Genomic DNA, 27,699 nt, shown 5'->3' on the forward strand with positions numbered 1-27,699 from the left:
AAAAAGGTGAAGCCTTTTTGTACAAAAACTAAATTCAGGACAGCAGGATCTGAAAATAAACAAATGCCAAAACAATTAATATATCCAATGCAATAATGGGAAGACAAAAATCAGAAGCTGGGAAAAAGGTAAAAATTTGCATCCAACAAAAATTAAAAAAAAAAACTTGAATAAATACTTAATTGACAACACACAGATACACTACACTGAAAAAAAAAAAAACTTGGTGAGATGTTAAGTTGTTTTCAATGAATAATGGCAACACAAAGTCTAAAAAAAAATATATATACACAAAAAAAGGAAAAGGTTTACAAAATTCATCTGAAAAGCAAAAGTATTAGTGCTTGAGAATGAAATTCGTGAAAAGTCACAATTCGGGAGGGAGTCCATGTCAAGAAGAACCAATCAAGTAAGACAGATAAAAATATGTACTGCTCTTGTAGCTGTGCACCTTGATCTCAAACAACACATCCAACCACTTAGCTGCCATTAATTTGACGAAATAACACAGTTCAGTGAATCCAGAAGGACATAATATATAATGCACGGTGAACTATGAAACACCGACATTGAGTTGCCACTAATTTGTCGAAATCACACCGTTCAATGAAACCAGTAGGAGCACGATATGAGACTATGTGAACGAAGAAACATTGTCATTAAATAAGAGGCCAAGATTACCTCAGTATAAGACGGCAGGATCATGCCTCAGGAGCCGATAGTAGACAATACACACATCAGAAATACCCAGCAGGGGTCTGTCCAGACATCAGGGACGAAGACAGTTCGCGGTAGCAGATACACTGACCACTTCCAGATAAGGTCTGGCAAAGACAACTGGCAGAATCGCAGATGAGGGATAGCAACATCAGGGATGAAGACAGTACAAGGTAGCAGATACACTGACCACTTTCAGATAAAGTCTGTCAAAAGTCCAGATGAGGGGTACAGACATCAGGGATGAAGACAGTTCAAGGAAGCACCAGAAGACAGAGCCGAGCAGTACAGTTTGTGTCGTTGTAGTAAGTTCTGACTCATATGTTCATACAAATATTGAAAACAATTTATATTAGCTCAAACAAAGATATATGCATAAAAACAATACTTATAGACAAGTAAGTATAAACAAAAAATGAGAATAATGTACAATAAAAAATTTAGACTTTGTGTTAGACCAACAAGGTTTAGAACATGTCTCCAAAAAAGGTTGCATGAAAATGCATATAAAAATGACACATAGAAGATTGGGATAAACCCATTACTTAAAATTAAATGCAGTATTAAAATTGCATTAAAGGTTATTTGTATAGTACCACATTCCAAAATAAACAAGGAAAACCTAATTGTATTCGAAAAAATCCAAAGTAATAATTAAAGTCACTTAAGTTACAAAATGTTTACATGAATAGTTGAGTGAAAACAAACTAAGAAAATAGGTAAAAAGTATTGCCCTGAGTTGATAAAAAATTAAACAAGAAAGTGATTAATTAATTAATGATTCTGAAACAAACGTTTCGATCACAACATTCCCAAAAAAAAATCTTGTCAGGCCTGATAAGATGTCACATGTACGCCAGCGTAGCAGAGACATCCCAAAATTTTATGGGGGTTAGCAAGCAAAACATTAGCAAAATCACACAAACAGTTATTTGAATTAAACATGTGAACGAAGAAAATATCTAGTATTTTGTTGAGGTAATTTATTACTGGTAGCACACAGAGATGTTTTTCTATGCGGGGCTAACCTTAGACGGTTTGCATGAATTTTAAACACAGGAGCATTAGGATTAGATAAAAATTGGATACTAAAATTAACATCATTATGTTTTGTAATGATGGTGTATGGACCATTGAATTTGGGATTAAAAGAATCTTTGGATTTCAAATATACAATATCATTTACTTCGAATTTACGAAGTTTAGCATTCCTTTCAAACTTACTGTTTTGATCAGTCTGATTCTGCCTTAAAGAAGTATAAGCATTACTATAATAATTATTTAGATCATTTAAAACCTGAGAAACATAAGAAGCTTGGTCTAAACTTATAAGTTTATTGTTAGAATTTTGGTATGTGTCAAAGAAAATACTCATTTCACGACCAAAATGAAGCATGTTAGGGCTATATCCTGTGGCAGGATGAATAGCACTATTATAGATTTGTTGGTGAATTAAGAGGGCAGATTGAATAGAAATTCCTTGTTCTCGCAAGGCAATCAATGAGGATTTTAAGGAAGTGTTTATTCTTTCTGAAACTGAGTTCAGTTGAGGGTGCCCTGAAGTGGTATGTATTACCTTAATACCTAGTTCAGAATTTATAGTATGAAACACTTCACAATTAAATTGAGTTCCAAGATCACTTAAAATCATGGTAACTCTACCAAACAATGACATATAATTTAACAAATGTTGGACCATAGTATTAGCAGTTAAGTTCCTTAAATGATATAATACAGTAAACTTACTGAAGTGATCAATAACAGTTAACACATGCCCAGTATCTTTAATAGGTCCAACAATATCAATACTAATAAAATCCCCAGGGCGAGTAGGTATGTACACATTTTTTAAGGGGGCTGGTTTGACAGAATAATGCTTGATGCGAATACATGCATCACAAGATAACACATAGTTTAACGTGTCAGCATAGTAGCCTTTCCAATAAAATCTTTTCGACAATAACTCAAAAGTTTTCTTGACACCTGTATGAGATACATGAGTAATTTCCAAAACCTTAGGTCTGAGAGACTTGGGCACAACTATTAAATCAGCATAATCATTCTTATTATATTCTTTATGAAACATGAGTAGCTTAGTATCAGGGGATATAAAATATTTATCAATAAATTTAGTGTTTAAGCTATTATCCTTTAATTTAGTAATGATATCATTAAGTTCTTGATCTTTGGTTTGATTGTCCTTAAATGTTTCATTAGATATTTCAAATTTAGGGTCAGTTTGAGTAACACACACTAACTCATTATTTTTAGGATCAGAAAAAGGTACAATTAGGGATTCAGTATTATCAAAATCATTAAAATTACAGTCTTCTCTTAAATCAGGATTTTGGCATCGACTAAAATAGTCAGCTAGAACATTACAAGAACCGGGTACATATTTAAAATCAAAAGTGTACTCACTTAATAAAAGAAGCCAACGCGTTATAATGTCAGCAGGTGAAGTAGATTTTTTGTAGTATTTAAGGGGTTTCGAATCAGATAGAACTGTGAATGATTTGTTGTATAAATAGTACTTGAATGCTGTTATACCCTTAACAATGGCGAGCAACTCCAACTTTATAGCAGGATAATTTTTCTCACCCTTATTTAATGATTTGCTAAAATAACCTACTGGATGAAAACCATCCTCATATTCTTGTAATAACACAGCAGAAACTGCCATTTTACTTGCATCAGTGTTTAAAAAGAATTTCTTAGAAAAGTCAGGTAATTTGACAAACGGCTTGTTAAAAAAAATATCCTGTAATGATTTAAATGCATCTTGATGCTGTTGGGTCCATTTAAATGAAATATTCTTCTTCGTAAGATCAGTTAAAACACCAGTTAATTCTGCAAAGTTGGGTATCAATGAGCGATAAAATCCGCATAAACCTAGAAATCGTTTAACTTGTTTTACTGTTTTTGGAGCAGCAAAATTAGTGATTTTAGCAATATTAAATTCAACAGGTGAAATTATGTTTTTGGCAATACGAAAACCTAAATAATCTATTTCTTGTTCAAAAAATCTACATTTAGAGGGAGTAAGAGTTACATTATATTTACTTAAAATGTTTAACACAGCTTTAACTTTACCCATCATGTCATCAAATTCATTGGCACAGATGATAAAATCATCTTGGTAGGCATAAATATGCTCAATACCATGTGCTTTTAACTCATCAATAATTTTGTCAACGAAAGCTTGAAAGGTACTGGCACTAGTTTTGAGACCAAAAGGTAGTCGTTTGTTAGAATATGTACCAAAAGGTGTAGTAAATGTTAACACCTCCTGAAGTTCATCAGGTACCATTATTTGATTATAAGCACTTTTAAAATCTACTTTTGAATAATATTGAAATTGAGAAATATTGTTAATTAGAGTCGAAATCTTGGGAAGAGGGTACGTTGAATTTTCTATTATGGAATTAAGTAACCTAAAGTCTAAAGCAAGTCTATATTTGTTTTGATTAGAGGAATCAGTATCTTTTTTCTTTACTAAAACCATGGGCGAAGCCCAGCTAGAAACATTTCTTTCAATAATATTAGCATTCATTAACTCAGTGAGTTCATTTTTTACAATATCCTGTAAAGCTTGTGGTATATCATAAGGTAAGGTTTTAATAGGGTTATTGGATTTTAACTTAATACTAGGTTCAACTAAATCGGTACAGCCAAGTGTGGCAACAGATTTTGAAAAACAAGCATAATTATTTAATAAAATATCAGCAATAACATGTTTTTGAGATTCATTTAAATTATCAAGGTAAAAATCATTAATAGACAACTCTAATTTTCGTCTTTCAAGCATTTCAGGTGAAGCTTGAATCAAATTTACATATTCATTATTGACATTTTGGTTATCAAGATTATTTTTAACATCAAAATCACTAGAAATTGATCCAATTTTGCAAGACTTATTTAAATGAATTGGTGATGCACTTTTGTTATATATTAATACATGAAATGAATTTTGGGTTAAATTATGAACACTTGGATGCATCAATAAATCATTATGATTAATAAGGGGAGTAAACAAAATGTCATTATTTAAAAACTTGTCATTATCAGTAGAGACATTGATGAAAACACTTTCATTAGGATCAATAACAACCTTATTAGTTAAATGAACATGTGATATTATATTTTGAACATTTTTCTGTTCAGACAAAGGTAAAGCAAAAGGTAATTTAAAAGAGTCAAAAATCAATTCATTATTCTTAGAATCTATAATTATGTTATATTTGGATATTATATCATATCCAATGATACCTTGAAAATGAGAAGTATTAAATTTAGATACAAAAAAATGATGCTTAAACTGACTATTACTGATTTTAAAAGAAATTTGAGCACACGATAAAAAATTAAGTTCAGAGTTTAGTGTAGAAATTTTTACATTTCTAGATAAATATTTAACTTTAGTTACTAATTTAATTTGGTCAAAAATATCTTTAGGCATTAATGAAATAGAAGCACCAGAATCAATTAAAAATGTGAACTTTTTATCACCAAACATTATATTAATAAGTGGCAAATTACATTTGTTTTCACTAAATAAATTAAACAAGGTTGTCTCATTAGACATTGGATTTAAGAAGTCAGATATTTTTGTTTTACCATCACCCATAGTGTGATTTAAATACTCAGAAGGTTGATCAGACTGATCAGAAACAGGGGTTCGTTTAGTTTGAAAAGGGACCACAGTTTGTCTACAATGTGGTCCCGACACTAGTTTAAATTGGGACGACCTTGATTTTGTGGTCTTCGGTTATTACTTGAACCACTACTTCTGTTAGGATTTTGCCCAGAACCCTGCAAGTTCAAATATTGGTAACATCGAGCCATAATATGACCATTTCTCCCACAAAAATGACATACAACTCGTTGTCTAGCATTGTTATTTTGGGTTCTCACATTAGATGTTGTGAATTGAGGACAATTTTTTAGACAATGGTCAGGAGATTTGCATAGAGGACATAAATTTACTGCCTCTTGAACAATAGTAGTCAATTGCTTAATTTGATCTTTAAGCATTTCGATTTCAGAGCATTGGTCCATATTTTGGGTTTTATTTAGAACATTAACTGCAGCATTAGTATGTGGTGCAGAGCAGGAAGATATTATTTCTGCCTTATTTACAATTGCCATGAAATCTGAAGGATCCTCAAAGGCTAGTTGAGTCTTTATGCTAGGAGATATAGCATTTAAGAATTGAATTGACTTAATTTTGTTTAATGCAGCTGCATCATTAATAAAAGCATATGCCTGATGGGCTGCTGACTCAAGTCTATGGGCAAAATTTCTTATCGTTTCATTATGAAACATGTTTAGATCATTAAATTCAGCAATAGCTGAGGCTTCATTTTTTGTGGCACAAAAGAAATTTTGAAGGATTTTTACTGCTTCCTCAAAAGAATTGAGGCTTAGGCAACTAGGAGAAGTTGCAAAAAAGGTAAGTGCAGAACCCTTTAATTTGGACTTAAGGAAAATAAGGGCTGCCTGATTATTCCATTTGTTAAGTGCCTTAAGTTCCCTTACTTGGGACAAAAACCAGTTTAAAGTACTGGGATCCCCATAAAATGGGTCAATATTAAAGTGATATTCTCTTGAAGTTGGAATAACCTCACTCTGAGGGTCTGCTTGCCTAGTCCTTGGCATAATTAAAATATTCAAATACCAAAAATTAAAAAAATGCTTAGATAAAAAAAATCAATTATCTACCCCTAAAATAAATTTATGAAAAACATGAAATAAAAAATAAAAAAAACACCATCATAAAAGTGCACACTTAAAACATAAAAAAATGGAGACATAATCTAAACTATTCAAAAATTTCCTTTTCACCAATGATGCATCTCAAATAAAAACATTTAAAATAAATATAAAATAAACATAAGTACAATGATCGAATGAAAAGAGGTGCATCATTGAGTTTTCAGCATGTCAACTGTTGCAAACGCGGCACCAAATATTATGTGGTGTGGCTAAATCAAAAAGGGGGGTGACTAACATTAAGTCAATTTACGATTAAATAAAATTTAGATACTAATTATGTAAAGGCCGAAAAAGTATAAGTGGTATACAGTGGAAGTGGGTGCAAATATTAAGGTAAGGCAACAAAGGAGCATGCTGAAAAAAAAGGAAGAGAAAACAACTTATACTGTAAAATTACTCACCAGATACATTCTTTAAGATGCAAAATACTATTTTATTTGTAAAATAACATTTAAAAACAGGTAAAAATGCTTGGCAAACATGCCAACACCAGAAATCTCGGCCTAAGCCGCAAGAACTAAACAAAACTACAATTGAGAGAAAAACAACTGCTACTGACTATTTCTTCATTATGAAGATAGGGGAGAAAACTCTCGCCAAAAAAATTAAACTTTTGCGAATAACCATTCGGTTGGCTGGAGAAGGATCTGAGGGGCAAATCACAGAGCTGCAAATATTGGCCAACTGGCGAAATTAATTGTTAAGCTCCATGCCAAACATGAAGCGGGGTTGTCTAAAGTGGTGATACACCTGGTAAAGAATTTTGTGGAATGTTCTGGAACATTCTTGGCGCCATCATAAGATCAAAAGGGGCGCTTTGCAATTGATGCAAGCCGAAACGTGGGAAAGAGGACTTGCTGACATTCCCTCTCCATCCAACAATAGGGGTTTGCTGACTGGACATACATCTTGCTGTCAGCAAGTAACAAAAGGAGGAATCTTCTTTTAAAGGAAGAACATACATGCAGAGAAAGATTACTTTCCCAAGGTTACAAAACCAATTGAGGCTTAAAACTTAAATATTACATGAAATATATTGCAAAGAATTATTGAATACTGATAACTAAATAACATTAATTACAAGTGTAAAAAGAAGAAATTAAAAAACATACAATTAAAAGTTTATCACAAATTTAACAGTTACAATTATTTAAGCGTTTAATACATTATTAACAAAATAACAATTAACAAATGATTATTAAATTAGATGAATGATGATGATTACATGAATTAAGATGATTAGATAATTAAATTAGAATTAACAATGATTAGATAATGAAATTAGATAATTAAATTAAAATTAACAATTGATTTTATTTAATATGTAGTATACCATACTACACGTCCCTTCTGGGATTTTAATTCCTGACCTCTCGGACAGAATGCAGACAGCCTAACTGTTACACTACTGTTGGATAAAGTTTTTTTAAAAAAATAAATAAATAAATAAAAAAAAACTGAAAATTTAATGGGCATATTTCATCCCAGATCTGCCGGCAGATTTGTGTCTTATCCAAGGTTTTCAAAAACTCTCTTTAATTTAAGCTTAACTTTGTTGTAATAGGAATTTTCGAGATACTTACTGCGTATTTTAGCATTTCGAGGAGTGCGTAATTAGATGCGTATTTTTGTATGCGTATTTTAGAGTATTTTCTTTTAGCGATAGATGCATATTTTCGAGATGCATCGTTAGCGGTAAGGAAATAATCTAAATTTTTATTGTCATCTGGCCTGTAGCTCTAACTGAAATTTGTGCATTCCAGTGAGTCGAAAAACGGTTGAAATTTTGATTGTAAGATTTGATCTCCTCTCGAAAGCGAGTGACAGTTTTAAAGCAGTTAAAGATAAATTAAAATTTAGTTTGATAATTGTTTACATTTCTTGTGTCATCATGTTTTTTAGAAACATGAGAAACATTGTTTAGGTATAGATAAAGAAAGTTTTGATTCGATTTAAAATTGGAGATATTTTACTTGCGAGTTGAAGATTTCAATTGGAAACATCAAGTGGTACTTTAAAAAATAAATAAATAAAAAACCTGCATATTCTTTTTTTATTATTGAATAAATAAATATTTTTATATTTGTCAATAAAATAAAAGGTGTTCCATGTAGGTCTCCTTTACATGTATAGTATTTTGAATTCTTAGAGCAAAAATGAAGACAAAAAATTGCACACATCGGAGGTTGTCACATAAAACTTAAGCGATGGAGGGAAAAAAAAAACGCTATCGAAGATTGACAAGTTACAGTTAAAGAAGATGGCTATACGAAAAGCAAAGCTTGTTTCATTGATAGAGGAAACAGAAAGAATTTTAACAACGAATGATCGAAACGCCATCAAATTTCAACCTACAATCAAACTGGATTTGATGTTCTGTACAACCGCTTTCCTCGCTTTTGATTCTTTAAAATTCGATTACGTTTTTTTTCCTTCCTCGTTTAAATATTGTCTTTCGACCTTCAAGATTGTATACTTTTTTTTACCTTCATTTTTGAAAGGGATTCTAGAAGTAGATGTTATGGGCGGTCTTTACGGAGCACTCTGCGTAATGTGTAATTTTTGCTTGGCTACGTTTTTATTATATCTTGTAATAATGTTTCCCAGTATATAAAATTACAACTCACTTTGACAGAGAGTTGGCATTAGCTTTTATCAGCCAGTAATACTGAATTAAACAATTCACAGACAAACCATGATGCGTTTTATTTTTTTTTTAACTGAAGTTAACAAGAACTATAAATACAAAACGTTAAAAATATGTAGATTTATATATTGCTTTTATTTATTATTATTATTTCATTCAAGAAAAATACACTTTTCAATAGGATTCATATTGCTTCCAGGCTTACAGTTAAATATGTTTCCAAATGTTTTTGAGTTTCTCACCATTCCATTTAACCTTCAAAAAATAAATACAAAAGCAATAAATTAGTGACATAAGTAAAAAGACGAAATGTTAAATAGGCAAATAAAAGGATAAATTAAATAATAAATAATTATAAATATAAAATGAGAGATAAATTTCAATTTAGAAATACGCTCCTGTTTATAACAAATTATTTTTCCCCCAGAGAGAAGGGATGTTTCCCAGACCGTCGCCAATAGCCCTTTGTGCAGCTCTAGTGCGACGTAAATTAACAACAACAACCCCCAGAGAGAACAGCAATCAAATTAACATATTGACTTTTTTAATGTTTATAAAGATTATAGAAGCATACTTTTAGTGGTTTTGTTCTCTCTGTCACCTTGCCGGTATATCGGAAAGCCTCCTATGATTGCACTGTAAAATATTACTGTAAATTATACAGAAGAAAAAAAATTGTTTGAAGATAGATTTTTTCTGTTGTTAATTGTTACCCGCGTGCTGCAAAAAATCCCCCCCTTTTTTTTAACAGGATTGCTCCATATATTTCACGGTTTAAAGCTGTTTTCGACATAAGTTTTTCTTTGTTTTTCACCTTAATCATAAACGGATTAAAACGGTCAATTCAAATCGAAGTTTTTATCATACAGTTTTCCTAACCGTAAGATACCGTAGATATTCCTTACCGTCGGAAAGCCCCCTATGTTTACACTGTAAAATATTACTGTACTCAGTACAGAAAAAAAAAAAAAATTGTTTGAAGATAGATTTTTTCTGTTGTTAATTGTTACCCGCGTGCTGCAAAAAATCCCCCCTTTTTTTTTAGCAGGATCGCTCCATATATTTCACGGTTTAAAGCTGTTTTCGACATAAGTTTTTCTTTGTTTTTCACCTTAATCATAAACGGATTAAAACGGTCAATTCAAATCGTTCAACGGTCAATTCAATCGTTTTTATCATACAGTTTTCCTTACCGCATGATAACTTTATATTTTTTTTCCACCCAGCACCAATATGGTGCCCATGATAAAATGGTTATAAAGTGCTACAATGCTTCTTTAAAAAAAAAAAAAAAAAAAAAAAAAAAAATAGAATGATGAAATATTTCTTAAATTTGGACGAAATTCGCTTCCTCGAAGAAATTACAAAAATTATTTCGTCACTTCTTCTAGAAGTTCGACGAAATTTTTGCTCGGAGCAAATATCAGGAAAGAGTTTCGTCAAAAACGAAAAAAGTTTCGTGAAGTTTATGAGCCTCCAGTTTCTACACTGTGCTTTGAGACAAATGTGTTGAACGTTTTTAATTATGGCAATATTATACTGAGCATCTTACATACTCAAACAATTTCGTTAAATTCGAATGAATTAGAACTATTTCGCAACATTTTCATGTTTGAAATACAATTAATTATACGCAGAAATAACAGAGTAATAAACAAAATAATTGTTTACATTTCTTGTGACATGTTTTTTAGATACAAACAGCCAGTATGGTATAGATAAAGAAAGTTTTGATTCGATTTAAAATTAGCGATATTTTACTTGCGAGTTGAAGATTTCAATTGGAAACATCAAGTGGTACTTTAAAAAATAAATAAATAAAAAACCTGCATATTCTTTTTTATTATTGAATAAATAAATATTTTTATATTTGATTCATACCTTATGTATGTAGGAGCATGATTATCATTTCGATATTTCTCTTCCTCCAATTGACGGCTTCTTGATTCGCATAAAAGCTATAAGATTAAAAAAAAGAAAACTGGAAAAAGCAAGTTCAATTTAGAGCAATTTTAGCTCATTCTCACAGTAAAAAATGAGAAGGGGTGAATTATAATGAAAAACAAATACAAATTTAGGTGTTCAAAACGGTTTATTTAAGATACTCTTGTAAAGATTTTAACAACAAAATTTGTTCAAAATGTCAGTAAATAAGATAATGATATCAGAAAGTTTAGGATAGAGTGACTTTTGGTCTGAGGAACCAATTAAAATCGAAATTCTTCTCCATTGGTACAAAAGTAAATCTATACAAAACCTTTATCAGACCAATTATTCTATATGGTAGCGAGACCTGGGCAATTAATAAAGCAGAGGAAAATAGACTACTCATTTTTGAAGGAAAGATCCTTCGGTCAATTTTTGGAGCAGTTAAGGAAAATAATATTTGGAGAAGTTTATATAATCATGAGATATACAATAAATATAGATTACCCAATATTTTGAGGGCTAATAAGGCCTACAGGATCAGATGGTTGGGGCACGTTTTTCGGCGTGAAGATTTAGATCTAGTTAAAAAGCTTACTTTTTCGAAAATTGAAGGAACTGGAAGAAGAGGGAGACCAGCTACAAGATGGTTGGACAGTGTTGAGAATGACTTAAAATTGCTGGGAATAAACAAGTGGAAAAATCTAGCTCAAAGTCACCCTGCCTGGAGGCAGCTATTTGAGAAAGCTTCGGCCTGCACTGGGCTGTAGTGCTGGCGACGAAGAAGAATAAAGTGACTAGTTTTGACAATAAGTGAATTTTTCAAACTTAACCTTTTGGCTAAACAAACAACACATCAAAAGTGAGTACAACAGATTAAGTTAAAATTCCTAATGCATTTTTTTCTCATTTATTTCCATTGTTGCGTTAAGCGTGCTCATTAGTTGAAGGGACAGGATCCTCCAAAACGGGTTTTCGCCAATCAGGTTCATAAACAAATCATAGTGAAAAGTAGCAGTTAAGATGCAATATATGTCAAGATTAAAAAAAAAAAAATAATAAATGTCCTGCTGATAAATCTCAAGAAAGTAGTGTGTTCAATAATTACACTTAAGATAATGCATAGTTCTTTCTTCTTTTCCATGTTTCCATGGTGCAGGTACACTCATTTTTACCAAGAAAATAAAAGAAAAAATAATTTGCGTTCAAAAAGGATATTTTTGATTGTTTTTTTTAATGATGGATTAACATGAACAAGATGATTATCATCATGAGCATCCATTAAAATCCTTATCCCTCCTTGATGATACCATCAAGATGATGGTATCATCAGATCAATGGTCACCCCATTCTAGGAATTGGAGCTGGTTCAACATGATAAAAACAAACATGGTTTTGTTGGATGGCTCAACAAAAGTAATCCCTAATGAACCATCATAATTTAATGGTTTTCAACTTAATATCCCATCAAAAATCACTTTATTGTTTGATTTTACTATCAAGACTGACCATCTCGTGAAAAAAAATTGTTGATCGCAAACATTAAGTTAAAGTTTAAAATTGGGACAATTTCATCCAAGCAACAATAAGTTGAAATAAAATAATTTATGTCTGAAGCACAATCTGATCATAGTTAAAGTATTCGAGGAGTTTAAAGCGAGGTGCCTGTAACGAGAAAACTGTAGCACTGAACTCGAACAAATTTTCTGTAGAATCATTGCAAGTTACAAAATTAACAATTTGACTATAGGAATTCGAATTTTTAAAAGAAAATTTATTTCTTGTTTAACGTGATTAGAGGCTAAAACGCCGCTACAAGTCTATTTTTTGAGCAAAATAGACGCAGCAAGCAACAAGCACTCATGTAAAAACACGCTGATGCATTTTAAAATTGGCATCTCATTTGCAATTGCATCTTGCAACTTATATTTTATAAAACATTTTAGCAGTTTCTTCCTTGCAGAATCTTGTTATAATACTGATTTTCACGTAAAGGCGGAATTATTTGTATTTCGCCTTTCTTAAATTAAGTGTTGGTATGCTACTTGCTTGTAAGCGATGAATATTTTCAATGATGTAGGATGAACATCAAGACAAACTTGCTTTTGTGCAAAAATCTGAATATACTGCAAAGGAACTGCAAAGGAAAAACATGATTGCTGATAATCTTTTTTAAAGTGTGAGTAGCGGGAGCTCAGGAGATAGAGCGTTCTTCTCCCAATGAGGTGAGCATTGTTCGAATGCCAGAGGTGACTGGCCGATACTGATTGTGCGTCCGGCTCACACCGACCACAGTGGTTGACGGATCCTGGGTTTCCTTGCTGTCAGACTCGCTATGAAAGGTTTTCGTGGTTTTCCTCTACATGTAACACAAATGCGGTTTAGTTTCCAATGCAATACCAATCGAGATTTATCATTCGAGCCGAAAGCAACATCTATTGATGATTGGTCGTTCAGGTCAAAATTACGATCTGTGAATGAAAAGGAATGGAGCTTGAATAGGTCGTCCCTGTTAAACGGGGTTCGACGTGTGTGTGTGGCTGAAGTGGTATTCACGGCCATTCATAGATGGCGCCACTGAAAATAAGAAACGTACCCTCTGCCTTGAAAATCTGCTTGGATTCCCATGGCAGGCTTTCTGATATTGTCAAGTAGCATTAGTAACAACAACAACAACAACTATGCAATCAACAAAAAAAGATGTTCTGGCATATAAAAATTTCATTTCGTAATGTATTAGTATTCTTCTTCTTATTATTATTATCATTATAACATAGCCGACAGGGCATGCAGAAAAAAAAAGGATTTTTCGAACAGATTTTTCAGAACAGAAAGGATTTTTCGATATAGAGTAGTACTGATAATGAGCGAACACATTTTTGTTAGTAATGAAAACGAAATTTTGATGGAGTTTTGATAGTTATTTGCATAAAGTAATAACAATAACGAATGAGTAAAACGTTGAGGCCTATTTGAATAATTTTGAATAGAAATAAGTAATTATATTACGATGAATAGAGGCTGGGTTGATGATCTAAAAAATCCCTAGTAATGCCTTAAAATTGAAGAAAAAAAAAATGCCATGAAAATCATCTAGTAAAATGAAAAAAATCCCTTGTTTCATAAGATTTCAATCCAAAATAACATTTCTTTCCTGAAATTTCATATAACTTACAAATGTATTATAAAATTTATATTAAGAGAAAGTGAAATGCAATTTTCATTACATTTCAAAATTAATGTTAAATTAAAAAATAATTACAGGATAAAGAAGAAAGAAAAACTGCTTTAATGTATGCAAACTGTCTAACCAAACTCAGAAATAAATTTCCCCAAATGATAAGATTTAGATGTTTAGGATTAGCCTATTTTTCTGTAACAGCTGAAAATCAATCAGAGCTCAAATTATTTCGACTGGATGGGTCTACAGAAATTCAGCTGTCGAAAAAAAAAAATACCCTAAAATTTAAAAAAAAAACTAAGAAAAAAATGTTCCAAAAATTAAACAAAATGCCATAAAACTAAGCTAATGTACAGTAAAAAAATTGCCCCAAAACTAAAAGAAATGTCACAAAATTAAACAAATGCCCCAAAAACAAATTAAATGCTCTAAAAACTTTAAAAAAAAAAATGCTTTAAACTAGCAAGTATTCAAAAATGCTTAGCCCCTTAACGATCGGTTAATTTTCAAGAAAACGACCATAAAAGTGCCTATTTTGCCAAATATACATATTTGATTAGTGCTGACATCTAGTTTAAAATAAACGAACTATCTATAATTACCTTAAAAATATTCTGGTACAGCCATCTGGTGAGTAAAATGAGAAATAAAACGTTTTCCGGGCAAAAGAAATGAATTTGTTTTATTCTTATTGGCGCGTTGCTACTGAACACTCCAGCCCGGAAATTTCACGGGAGCGAGAAATAGAGGGCGAAACCTCACCCGTAATTTTCACAGGAGCGAGAAGGAAGGGGTTAATCAAAACCCGGTCTATAAAGAAAAGTATTTAAATGCATCATTTCTGAAAAATTCTGAATGAGTAGAACTAAAAATTTGTTAATTTCCAATGCTTTCAGAAACGTCTATTTCTTTAGAGCATAAAAAGATGTAGTTATTAAAGAAAAGAAAGTTAACCGAATATTATAGTAAATAAATTAACTTTTTGAATTCTGAAATAGATTTCCAAAATTTATTACTACCTGAGCCATTGATATAAATACTAATTGTTGCATTGAATATCGCAAAGCTGGTAAACTCTTCTTCAAGATAGCATCATTTTCAGAAATGAGTTCTTCAAGCATCTAAAAATAATGTGCGCAAATAAAAACACAAAAGCAATTAATATTTAATGTATTTTGCTTCAAAAAAAAAAAAAAAAAAAAAACGAAGCATCCTGAATGACTTTTGGTCTAATGATTGCGTTTTTGGTTTCAATCTTTATGGTTCTAGGGGATGCCCTCAACTATGATAATTAATTAGTGCAGACGATATTTAAAAAAGTTGTATAATTAAAATTCGATTTCTCATTAACTATTAAACCGATAGTAGTATACCACCCGGTATAAGCGGCGGAAGTGACGTCACAGTCAACCGGAGCTTATTTCTGCCCCAACCGGAAGTTGCTTATTTCTGCCCGACCATAAACCGGAAGTGACTTATTTCTGCCCTCCTATAAACCGGAAGTTGCTTATTTCTGCCCGCTTGCTTATTTCTGCCCGCCTGAAAATCGAAACTTCGTCTGCAACGTTATGGGGAGCTTATTTCTTTTTTTTCTTAAGCCTAACATATTTTTAGTTTCGGTTTCTGTTTTTAATTTAGTTTCGTTTTTTTAAATATTATTTAATTTATTAGTTTTTTGAGGGTGGCATCACTTATTATTTTAATATTAGTTTTTAAGGATGGCAACATTTAGAAACTTTGTTATTTGGGGAGATATTGTATATTATGAAGTTATGACGTCATCTCTTATTACATAACACATAAATGATATCATACTTTTACTCTAGTGGCGCCATCTATGTGGGAATAAAATAACTTTAAATCTATTTTAATATTTAAATCTGTTTTTAACATTATTTATTAAATATAATTAAGGCTGAGGATCGAACTCACGCCATCAAAAAGCCTTCGTGGGTCAGTAGTTGGATATCATAACCACTGACCCACGAATGCTTGGTTAGATATGTGTTAATAAGTTAAACTTTTGTATTCTGAACACGTGTATAAATGAAAAGGATTTGATATCGATATCATCCTGCAGTCTCATTGATATATTTTTCACTTAACCTTTGACAGTTATTAAATAATTATTTCTGCCCCTCTTAATGTTATGATAACTTTCTCTGGGTGGCAACGGTACTGACCATACACATGTTAAGATTTGACGTGTTTTGTGTGATAACACAACTACTGGTTACAGAGCGAGTCATTCTGATAACATATAACAAACTAGATCTTGGACTATGACGCATGTGTTGAATTCAGTTCCTTTCACTTGCGCTGGTAAATAGTTAAGCATGTGACAGTTTAACATTTTTCTGATTGGTTGTTAGAGTTATACTTTCATGATTTGGATAGAGTGACTAATTTCCCCTACCCCCCTCTTATATTAGTATTTCACTTGTTCTTCTGTTGTGTCTCGATTAAGTTTTTGAAAGTTTTTCAATTCACCATTTCGTTATGGACGGTTATTTAAACAGAAAACATGCTGAAACTGAAGTAAGTACTATTGATTTCTTAGTAATTTACTATGCTTTTAAATTTATTGTTAATAGAATTGTTTTATTTTAACTTCTAGCACTAATTCGTTTTTAGGCAGAGCATGTGACAAAACTTAGTTAACTTTCAAAATTTTATAACTACGTTATTTTTATTATATTGATGATAAATAGTATATTGATAATGTTAAATAGTATTATTTCTAAAACTACTGAGATGCGTTAATCTGTATCTTTAATTAACCAAGATAAAGTAAATTGTTTTGTACATTTTAATTAATTATTTTTATTTTGTTAATAACAAAAATTACTCATCTTCTTAGTTACAAATTAGGAATAGTTATTATTTTTTTTTTCATTGCGTAATCTAAATGAAGTTAATATTTCTTAAATTAACTTTCTATTTGTTAAAATTTATTAAGTATGTCTACTGTGAATATTAAAAGTATTAGAATTAAAGGTATATTAATTTTAAATTAATAAATATTAGTTTATACGATTAGGTATTTTTATCCCTATCGTTTGGATTTACGGCTATCAATGTTGTCATTTTTGAACCCAGAAGACAATGGAACTCCTAGATCTTGAGACAATACATGTCTTCGAACTTTGTGAGTACCCATGTTATATGAGGAGGAAGACTACGAAAACCTCCTACCCTTAGTCCGACGACAAATAGTGGGATTGGTTTCGTTAACCAGTATCCTGTGAATGTACAGAGATCAGAGGAAAACTTAAGGTTTTAATAAAATAAATTTGAATAATTTAAAAAAATACTATATGAAGTTAGAAAGAGACTATATTAATAACTCTTAATTTTAGTTATTTTTTAACGTAAATACAGTTGATATAAATGGCTATAATTATTATTTACCTATTTAATATTACTTATTATTAACCTATTCAATAAAAAAATACACCCTTTAATAATTAATACCAAAAAGTTTCATAAAAACTAGAAACTTATTACAAAAATATAAAAATTATTTTTGAAAAACTAGAAATTTTTCACAAAAGTAAAATTATTTTCTGAAATATTAGAAAATCTCCCTCAGTAATAAAAATATTTTCTAAAAACTAGAGCATTTTGTTAAAAAGAATAAATAACGACATATTTATATTATCAATTATATATTAAATTTCCTTAAAATTTCAAATGAATTATTTTAAATCTAAGAAACATGTAATGGGAATTTTTGCCGCTTTAAATTCAATTATATTAAAAACATGTAATAGGAATTTATCATTTTATTACGTCGTTTTATTCAGTTATTACAATATACGATTCATTTATTACAATATTATTACAATTACGTCGTTTTATTCATTTATTTCATCGTTTTATTACAATTTAATATCATAATAATGCAAATAACTTACTTTATTTTCAAATTAGGAGGTAATGTTAAACTATTTATAGCCTTTCTATTTGAAAGTATATATTTAAATGATACTGATTACAGAACTTGAACATGTTATCTATTTCTCACAAAATTTTACAAAGATAATGCCTGTCCGGGACGTTCGGGGCTTATCCACGTTTTATCAATTAGTCATAATAACATAGTGCTTCATACTTGTTATAGAACGTGGGAATAAAATTATTTCTTAGAAAATTGTTAAGAAACATATGATGTATGCTCGCAGAAGTGATTGGGTGAAACTTTGAATATAATGTTATTTATTTTATTAAAATATATTTTGTCTTTATTGATCATTTTCACATGTGAAAAAGTTTATATTATCAAGAAAAAATTACACTCTTTAATAATTAATAGAAAAAGTTTCAGAAAAATATATAGAATTTTCTGAAAAACTAGGAGATTTTAGCAAAAACTTAAATATTTTTATAAAACTAACAAATTTTTAACAAAAAAAGTAAAAATATTTTCTTGAAAGAGAATTTTTTTTTGTAAAAGCATAAATATTTTCTTAAAAGATAGAAAATTTTTAACAAAAAGTTAAAATTTTTTCTTAAAAGATCGAAAATTTTTCTAAGAACATAAATATTTTCCTAAAAGATAGAAAATTTTTAACAAAAAGTTAAAATATTTTATTAAAAGACAAAAGTTTTTGCAAAAACGTAAATATTTTCTAAAAAGATAGAAAATTTTGTGAAAAAGTTTGAAGTATTTTTATAAAATTAGCAAATTTTTAACAAAATGTTTAAAAGATAGAAGATTTCTTGTAAAAACATAAATATTTTCTCAAAAGATTGAAAATTCTGTTAAAAAGTTTGAAATATTTTTATAAAACAAGTAAATTTTTTTTGCAAAAAGTTAAAATATTTTCTTAAAAGTGAACGTTTCATATTTGTTTTTGTAAAAAGATTTATTTTAGACAGAACTCAGGAGGTAAAGACTTTTACTTTGCAAATAAATTCTTAATCGTAGTAATCGAAAGGAGTTATGAACATTATCATAAACATTTTAACTGTGTGTTGTTAATTATTTTTCTTGGTGTCTCAAAATTTTCTTTTTTTTTATTGTAGGAAGGAAACAGAAAAGGATTCTCAGCTTTAGTCATTGATTTTGAAGGTTTTCAACTTTCATCAGGGGCATACATTGTCAAAGAACTTGCTTTTCATGCTGTAAAAGGTAATTCCATTACCGGAGTGTGTACATTCCAACCACCGTTTCCGTTTGAAGAACTTCCAACACAACAGAAAATGCAATATTCTTGGACAGTCCGAAATATTCATCAAATAGATTGGAACCAAGGAGAATTACCCTACGTTAAATTTCATACTATGTTGACTTTTTTGTGTGATATGTATTCACATATCTATGTGAAAGGACTCGGAAAACGGAAATTTTTAGAAATTCTAACCGGCAGAGTGTTTTACAGTTTGGAAGATTTTGGCTGTCCTAAAGTAGATGAACTGATACCAACTTTTTCATCGTGCACTATACATTCACCAGATTTTAAGCATTGTGCTCTCGTTAAAGCGAAAGCATTTGGACGATTTCTACTAGACCTATAAATAGGACAAGCACTCGGAATTCAGCATAAAGCTGTTCCTGGAAGTAATATAGTAAATCTTATAAATGACTTTTTTGCGAAATAGAAAATCAGCTCCAGTGGGGGGGAAATGTATTTTTAAAAACATTAAACGATGTTCAATTACCAGCAAATTTATATGAAAATAGAAAAATTATATAGTAAAAGTCAAATTTTTAAAAAAACCCGTGATGTATGCTCGCAGAAGTGGCGAGGTGAAACTTTGAATAAAAATGTTATTTATTTTATTGAAATATATTTTGTCTTTATTGAGCATTTTCACGGGTGAAAAAGTTTATATTATCAAGAAAAATGTCACCCATTAATAAACAATGCAAAAAGTTTCAGAAAAATATCTAGAACTTTTTGAAAAACTAGGAAATTATTACAAAAACATAAATATTTTCTTAAAAGATAGAAAAATTTTGTTAAAAAGTTTGAAATATTTTTATAAAACTAGCAAATTTTTAACAAAAAGTAAAAATATTTTCTTAAAAGAGAAATTGTTTTTATAAAAACATAATTACTTTCTTAAAAGATAGAAAATTTTTAACAGAAAGTTAAAATATTTTATTAAAAGAGAAAATTTTTAGTAAAAACATAAATATTTTTCTTAAGAGATAGAAAATTTTGTTAAAAAGTTTGAAATATTTTTATAAAACTAGCAAATTTTTAACAAAAAGTCAAAATATTTTCTTAAGAGAGAAAATTTTTTGTAAAGACATAAATATTTTCTGAAAAACTAGAAAATTTTGTTAAAAAGAAATAAAAATGTTACATTATTTCCTAGTTCGTTAAGATTTTAAGATGATTACTTTAAGTTAGATCAATAAATATTTTCTATAAAATCATTTTAACATTAATTTTGAATCATGAAGGCAGGAGAATCCGTTGGTTCTATGAAGCATTCAGATGAAAAATGTTGTGATCGAGTCCCATATATCTCAAGCTTTGAAAAAGAGTTGTGAAAAATGTTGTGATCGAGTCCCATATATCTCAAGCTTTTTGGAAAGTTTTTTTCGACGAATTCATAGAGATGGGAGTCTGGATGGAGGATGAACTTTGTAGAAAGTAGTATTTAAATATGGGTCCTTGTCCCACACTCTGAATGCTTCATAGAACCAACGGATTCTCCTGCCTTCATGATTCAAAATTAATGTTAAAATGATTTTATAGAAAATATTTATTGATCTAACTTAAAGTAATCATCTTAAAATCTTAACGAACTAGGAAATAATGTAACATTTTTATTTCTTTTTAACAAAATTTTCTAGTTTTTCAGAAAATATTTATGTCTTTACAAAAAATTTTCTCTTTTAAGAAAATATTTTGACTTTTTGTTAAAAATTTGCTAGTTTTATAAAAATATTTCAAACTTTTTAACAAAATTTTCTATCTCTTAAGAAAAATATTTATGTTTTTACTAAAAATTTTCTCTTTTAATAAAATATTTTAACTTTCTGTTAAAAATTTTCTATCTTTTAAGAAAGTAATTATGTTTTTATAAAAACAATTTCTCTTTTAAGAAAATATTTTTACTTTTTGTTAAAAATTTGCTAGTTTTATAAAAATATTTCAAACTTTTTAACAAAATTTTTCTATCTTTTAAGAAAATATTTATGTTTTTGTAATAATTTCCTAGTTTTTCAAAAAGTTCTAGATATTTTTCTGAAACTTTTTGCATTGTTTATTAATGGGTGACATTTTTCTTGATAATATAAACTTTTTCACCCGTGAAAATGCTCAATAAAGACAAAATATATTTCAATAAAATAAATAACATTTTTATTCAAAGTTTCACCTCGCCACTTCTGCGAGCATACATCACGGGTTTTTTTAAAAATTTGACTTTTACTATATAATTTTTCTATTTTCATATAAATTTGCTGGTAATTGAACATCGTTTAATGTTTTTAAAAATACATTTCCCCCCCACTGGAGCTGATTTTCTATTTCGCAAAAAAGTCATTTATAAGATTTACTATATTACTTCCAGGAACAGCTTTATGCTGAATTCCGAGTGCTTGTCCTATTTATAGGTCTAGTAGAAATCGTCCAAATGCTTTCGCTTTAACGAGAGCACAATGCTTAAAATCTGGTGAATGTATAGTGCACGATGAAAAAGTTGGTATCAGTTCATCTACTTTAGGACAGCCAAAATCTTCCAAACTGTAAAACACTCTGCCGGTTAGAATTTCTAAAAATTTCCGTTTTCCGAGTCCTTTCACATAGATATGTGAATACATATCACACAAAAAAGTCAACATAGTATGAAATTTAACGTAGGGTAATTCTCCTTGGTTCCAATCTATTTGATGAATATTTCGGACTGTCCAAGAATATTGCATTTTCTGTTGTGTTGGAAGTTCTTCAAACGGAAACGGTGGTTGGAATGTACACACTCCGGTAATGGAATTACCTTTTACAGCATGAAAAGCAAGTTCTTTGACAATGTATGCCCCTGATGAAAGTTGAAAACCTTCAAAATCAATGACTAAAGCTGAGAATCCTTTTCTGTTTCCTTCCTACAATAAAAAAAAAGAAAATTTTGAGACACCAAGAAAAATAATTAACAACACACAGTTAAAATGTTTATGATAATGTTCATAACTCCTTTCGATTACTACGATTAAGAATTTATTTGCAAAGTAAAAGTCTTTACCTCCTGAGTTCTGTCTAAAATAAATCTTTTTACAAAAACAAATATGAAACGTTCACTTTTAAGAAAATATTTTAACTTTTTGCAAAAAAAATTTACTTGTTTTATAAAAATATTTCAAACTTTTTAACAGAATTTTCAATCTTTTGAGAAAATATTTATGTTTTTACAAGAAATCTTCTATCTTTTAAACATTTTGTTAAAAATTTGCTAATTTTATAAAAATACTTCAAACTTTTTCACAAAATTTTCTATCTTTTTAGAAAATATTTACGTTTTTGCAAAAACTTTTGTCTTTTAATAAAATATTTTAACTTTTTGTTAAAAATTTTCTATCTTTTAGGAAAATATTTATGTTCTTAGAAAAATTTTCGATCTTTTAAGAAAAAATTTTAACTTTTTGTTAAAAATTTTCTATCTTTTAAGAAAATATTTATGCTTTTACAAAAAAAAATTCTCTTTCAAGAAAATATTTTTACTTTTTTTGTTAAAAATTTGTTAGTTTTATAAAAATATTTAAGTTTTTGCTAAAATCTCCTAGTTTTTCAGAAAATTCTATATATTTTTCTGAAACTTTTTCTATTAATTATTAAAGAGTGTAATTTTTTCTTGATAATATAAACTTTTTCACATGTGAAAATGATCAATAAAGACAAAATATATTTTAATAAAATAAATAACATTATATTCAAAGTTTCACCCAATCACTTCTGCGAGCATACATCATATGTTTCTTAACAATTTTCTAAGAAATAATTTTATTCCCACGTTCTATAACAAGTATGAAGCACTATGTTATTATGACTAATTGATAAAACGTGGATAAGCCCCGAACGTCCCGGACAGGCATTATCTTTGTAAAATTTTGTGAGAAATAGATAACATGTTCAAGTTCTGTAATCAGTATCATTTAAATATATACTTTCAAATAGAAAGGCTATAAATAGTTTAACATTACCTCCTAATTTGAAAATAAAGTAAGTTATTTGCATTATTATGATATTAAATTGTAATAAAACGATGAAATAAATGAATAAAACGACGTAATTGTAATAATATTGTAATAAATGAATCGTATATTGTAATAACTGAATAAAACGACGTAATAAAATGATAAATTCCTATTACATGTTTTTAATATAATTGAATTTAAAGCGGCAAAAATTCCCATTACATGTTTCTTAGATTTAAAATAATTCATTTGAAATTTTAAGGAAATTTAATATATAATTGATAATATAAATATGTCGTTATTTATTCTTTTTAACAAAATGCTCTAGTTTTTAGAAAATATTTTTATTACTGAGGGAGATTTTCTAATATTTCAGAAAATAATTTTACTTTTGTGAAAAATTTCTAGTTTTTCAAAAATAATTTTTATATTTTTGTAATAAGTTTCTAGTTTTTATGAAACTTTTTGGTATTAATTATTAAAGGGTGTATTTTTTTATTGAATAGGTTAATAATAAGTAATATTAAATAGGTAAATAATAATTATAGCCATTTATATCAACTGTATTTACGTTAAAAAATAACTAAAATTAAGAGTTATTAATATAGTCTCTTTCTAACTTCATATAGTATTTTTTTAAATTATTCAAATTTATTTTATTAAAACCTTAAGTTTTCCTCTGATCTCTGTACATTCACAGGATACTGGTTAACGAAACCAATCCCACTATTTGTCGTCGGACTAAGGGTAGGAGGTTTTCGTAGTCTTCCTCCTCATATAACATGGGTACTCACAAAGTTCGAAGACATGTATTGTCTCAAGATCTAGGAGTTCCATTGTCTTCTGGGTTCAAAAATGACAACATTGATAGCCGTAAATCCAAACGATAGGGATAAAAATACCTAATCGTATAAACTAATATTTATTAATTTAAAATTAATATACCTTTAATTCTAATACTTTTAATATTCACAGTAGACATACTTAATAAATTTTAACAAATAGAAAGTTAATTTAAGAAATATTAACTTCATTTAGATTACGCAATGAAAAAAAAAATAATAACTATTCCTAATTTGTAACTAAGAAGATGAGTAATTTTTGTTATTAACAAAATAAAAATAATTAATTAAAATGTACAAAACAATTTACTTTATCTTGGTTAATTAAAGATACAGATTAACGCATCTCAGTAGTTTTAGAAATAATACTATTTAACATTATCAATATACTATTTATCATCAATATAATAAAAATAACGTAGTTATAAAATTTTGAAAGTTAACTAAGTTTTGTCACATGCTCTGCCTAAAAACGAATTAGTGCTAGAAGTTAAAATAAAACAATTCTATTAACAATAAATTTAAAAGCATAGTAAATTACTAAGAAATCAATAGTACTTACTTCAGTTTCAGCATGTTTTCTGTTTAAATAACCGTCCATAACGAAATGGTGAATTGAAAAACTTTCAAAAACTTAATCGAGACACAACAGAAGAACAAGTGAAATACTAATATAAGAGGGGGGTAGGGGAAATTAGTCACTCTATCCAAATCATGAAAGTATAACTCTAACAACCAATCAGAAAAATGTTAAACTGTCACATGCTTAACTATTTACCAGCGCAAGTGAAAGGAACTGAATTCAACACATGCGTCATAGTCCAAGATCTAGTTTGTTATATGTTATCAGAATGACTCGCTCTGTAACCAGTAGTTGTGTTATCACACAAAACACGTCAAATCTTAACATGTGTATGGTCAGTACCGTTGCCACCCAGAGAAAGTTATCATAACATTAAGAGGGGCAGAAATAATTATTTAATAACTGTCAAAGGTTAAGTGAAAAATATATCAATGAGACTGCAGGATGATATCGATATCAAATCCTTTTCATTTATACACGTGTTCAGAATACAAAAGTTTAACTTATTAACACATATCTAACCAAGCATTCGTGGGTCAGTGGTTATGATATCCAACTACTGACCCACGAAGGCTTTTTGATGGCGTGAGTTCGATCCTCAGCCTTAATTATATTTAATAAATAATGTTAAAAACAGATTTAAATATTAAAATAGATTTAAAGTTATTTTATTCCCACATAGATGGCGCCACTAGAGTAAAAGTATGATATCATTTATGTGTTATGTAATAAGAGATGACGTCATAACTTCATAATATACAATATCTCCCCAAATAACAAAGTTTCTAAATGTTGCCATCCTTAAAAACTAATATTAAAATAATAAGTGATGCCACCCTCAAAAAACTAATAAATTAAATAATATTTAAAAAAACGAAACTAAATTAAAAACAGAAACCGAAACTAAAAATATGTTAGGCTTAAGAAAAAAAAGAAATAAGCTCCCCATGACGTTGCAGACGAAGTTTCGATTTTCAGGCGGGCAGAAATAAGCAAGCGGGCAGAAATAAGCAACTTCCGGTTTATAGGAGGGCAGAAATAAGTCACTTCCGGTTTATGGTCGGGCAGAAATAAGCAACTTCCGGTTGGGGCAGAAATAAGCTCCGGTTGACTGTGACGTCACTTCCGCCGCTTATACCGGGTGGTATACTACTACCGATTTCGCTCAAATTTTGTATTTTGCCATGTAAAATTACATACTTTAAAATGATGTAAGAAATTGTATGACTTGAAATTCAAATTTTTTTTGCCTATTACTGAATAAAATAATAAATATTTGCTAAAATATATATTTTTTTTGCATGGAATTATCGTTTTATTAAGGAATTTTATAATAGCATGCAAATTTTTTTAGTTCGCTCTAAAAACTCGCTGATATGGCGAAAGACGAAAAAAGTAAGGTTAACATTAAGAGATTCAAACTTTAGATCGCTTTCTTGACCAAACTGTGTAGACTTCATTTTCCATATATATATCCCCGATATTTTGGGAGTCAGAAATCCGAATCTGTCAGAAAAAAAAGTATGTTTATTCAGAGAAAGTACGTTTTGTGTCTGATTTCGTAACTTAAAATATCGTCTGCATTAATTAGTATATTTGAAATTACCCCCCTCGAACCATTAAGATGGAGTTCTAGAATGTGAAAATCTTTTTTTTTTCTTTTTTTTTCTGCACACTGTACAATAAAGTATAGGATATTGGATACATATGTGTCACAATAAATATATGTGTATAATATAAGAATATTTAATAAGATATATAAGCATATGTAATTTGTGCCACAATAATTCTAATAAGCTGTTTTCCTAATTTTTCATTTTGGTATTTATAATTAATTAATTAATGTTTACAATTTACTTCTTATAAGTTTAGAAACCTAAATCCTTTTAATATAGCGTCAGAAAATATTAGAAATTAACTATTTTTATTTTTGTATATGTTTTACTATTGGCAATCTTGCATCCTGTACAATGTTAAAAATCAACCGGCAAAGCATAAATTGATTAAACATTTTACATATTCCCTAGCATTGTATTCAATGCCGAAAGGAAAAAAAACGTATCAGTAAGAAACGAAAAAATATGTAAGATTATTTCATATTTTTAATTTCCATGGTTATCTATTATTATTAGTTCTATGTAATTTCATAATGCGAAGGCATACGCTATCAGTTAAGTCCATATATTAATAATAACCCGATTTATCGGGGAAGTATCCAGGCAGGCATGTTTGAGAATTTGATAGGTATTTCCTAAATTGTTTCTAAAGACTAAAAAAGTTTGCCGTTATTCCATATACTTATATTTTTCTTGAATTGATATCATTATGTACTATCAGACTTCCTCTAAAAATCAGTTGTCATCGTATTGGGTAATGTGTACAATGTGCAAAAATGCTGTACAATGATGACATTACGTATATTGCCGCATATTACATATAGATTATATAGGATAAAATAAAACGTCATTAATAACGTTTAACTGATATCAGTGATCATTTTTTACATTGGAAAACTCGAAGAAAAGTATTAATTCATAGGAAGAGGGTGATTTTTAAAATTCCTTAAGTTCGCTGAAAGTTAATTGATAGCGCCGGTTGTCAATAACTGCTAAATATTGGATATGGCCCTAAGAAATGGTTAGCCAATGGACAACTAGTCAAATTTTCCTTTTGTGACATAGCTAAGTTAACCGATCATAAGGCCAAAGCGTCCCCATAAAGTTCTCTTTTTTTGTTACAAATATAAACAAAATCGACTGTGAACCTCTTAGAAGATCGACCTCTTAGAAGAAAGAAGGCCTCATCACGGATCAATTTAGTAGTCCGACGTAACAAACATAAACTGCGCAGTGGATGAAAAATAAGAAAGATGTCACAACG

The 27,699-nt window shown here is 29.3% G+C and overlaps 3 protein-coding genes across 3 annotated transcripts in view; 1 reads left to right on the forward strand and 2 right to left on the reverse strand.

Annotated features, from left to right (window-relative positions):
- Positions 1–9,255: 9,255 nt before the first annotated feature.
- LOC107450772 (neprilysin) overlaps positions 9,256–27,699 on the reverse strand; it is a 68,473-nt gene continuing 50,029 nt past the window's right edge. Inside the window, exons 20-22 of the mRNA XM_087154169.1 lie at positions 15,266–15,367; positions 11,021–11,097; positions 9,256–9,394 (exon numbers count right to left, since the gene is read on the reverse strand). Of these exons, the coding sequence (XP_087010295.1) occupies positions 9,292–9,394; positions 11,021–11,097; positions 15,266–15,367 (282 nt within the window). The 3' untranslated portion in view covers positions 9,256–9,291. The remainder of the gene's footprint in view (positions 9,395–11,020; positions 11,098–15,265; positions 15,368–27,699) is intronic.
- On the forward strand, positions 16,663–19,938 carry LOC147802998 (uncharacterized). Its single transcript, XM_087153616.1, has 2 exons — positions 16,663–16,784; positions 19,275–19,938. The coding sequence occupies exons 1-2, from the start codon at positions 16,746–16,748 to the stop codon at positions 19,764–19,766; spliced, it is 531 nt and encodes a 176-aa protein (XP_087009742.1). The 5' UTR covers positions 16,663–16,745; the 3' UTR covers positions 19,767–19,938.
- Positions 21,641–24,920, reverse strand: LOC147802999 (uncharacterized). Its single transcript, XM_087153617.1, has 2 exons — positions 24,799–24,920; positions 21,641–22,308 (listed from the first exon to the last, which is right to left on the reverse strand). The coding sequence occupies exons 1-2, from the start codon at positions 24,835–24,837 to the stop codon at positions 21,817–21,819; spliced, it is 531 nt and encodes a 176-aa protein (XP_087009743.1). The 5' UTR covers positions 24,838–24,920; the 3' UTR covers positions 21,641–21,816.

Source organism: Parasteatoda tepidariorum, chromosome 10 (assembly GCF_982258835.1).
Source record: "Parasteatoda tepidariorum strain Cologne lab strain chromosome 10, Ptep-v5.0, whole genome shotgun sequence".
In the NCBI taxonomy this organism is placed as follows: Eukaryota; Metazoa; Arthropoda; class Arachnida; order Araneae; family Theridiidae; genus Parasteatoda; species Parasteatoda tepidariorum.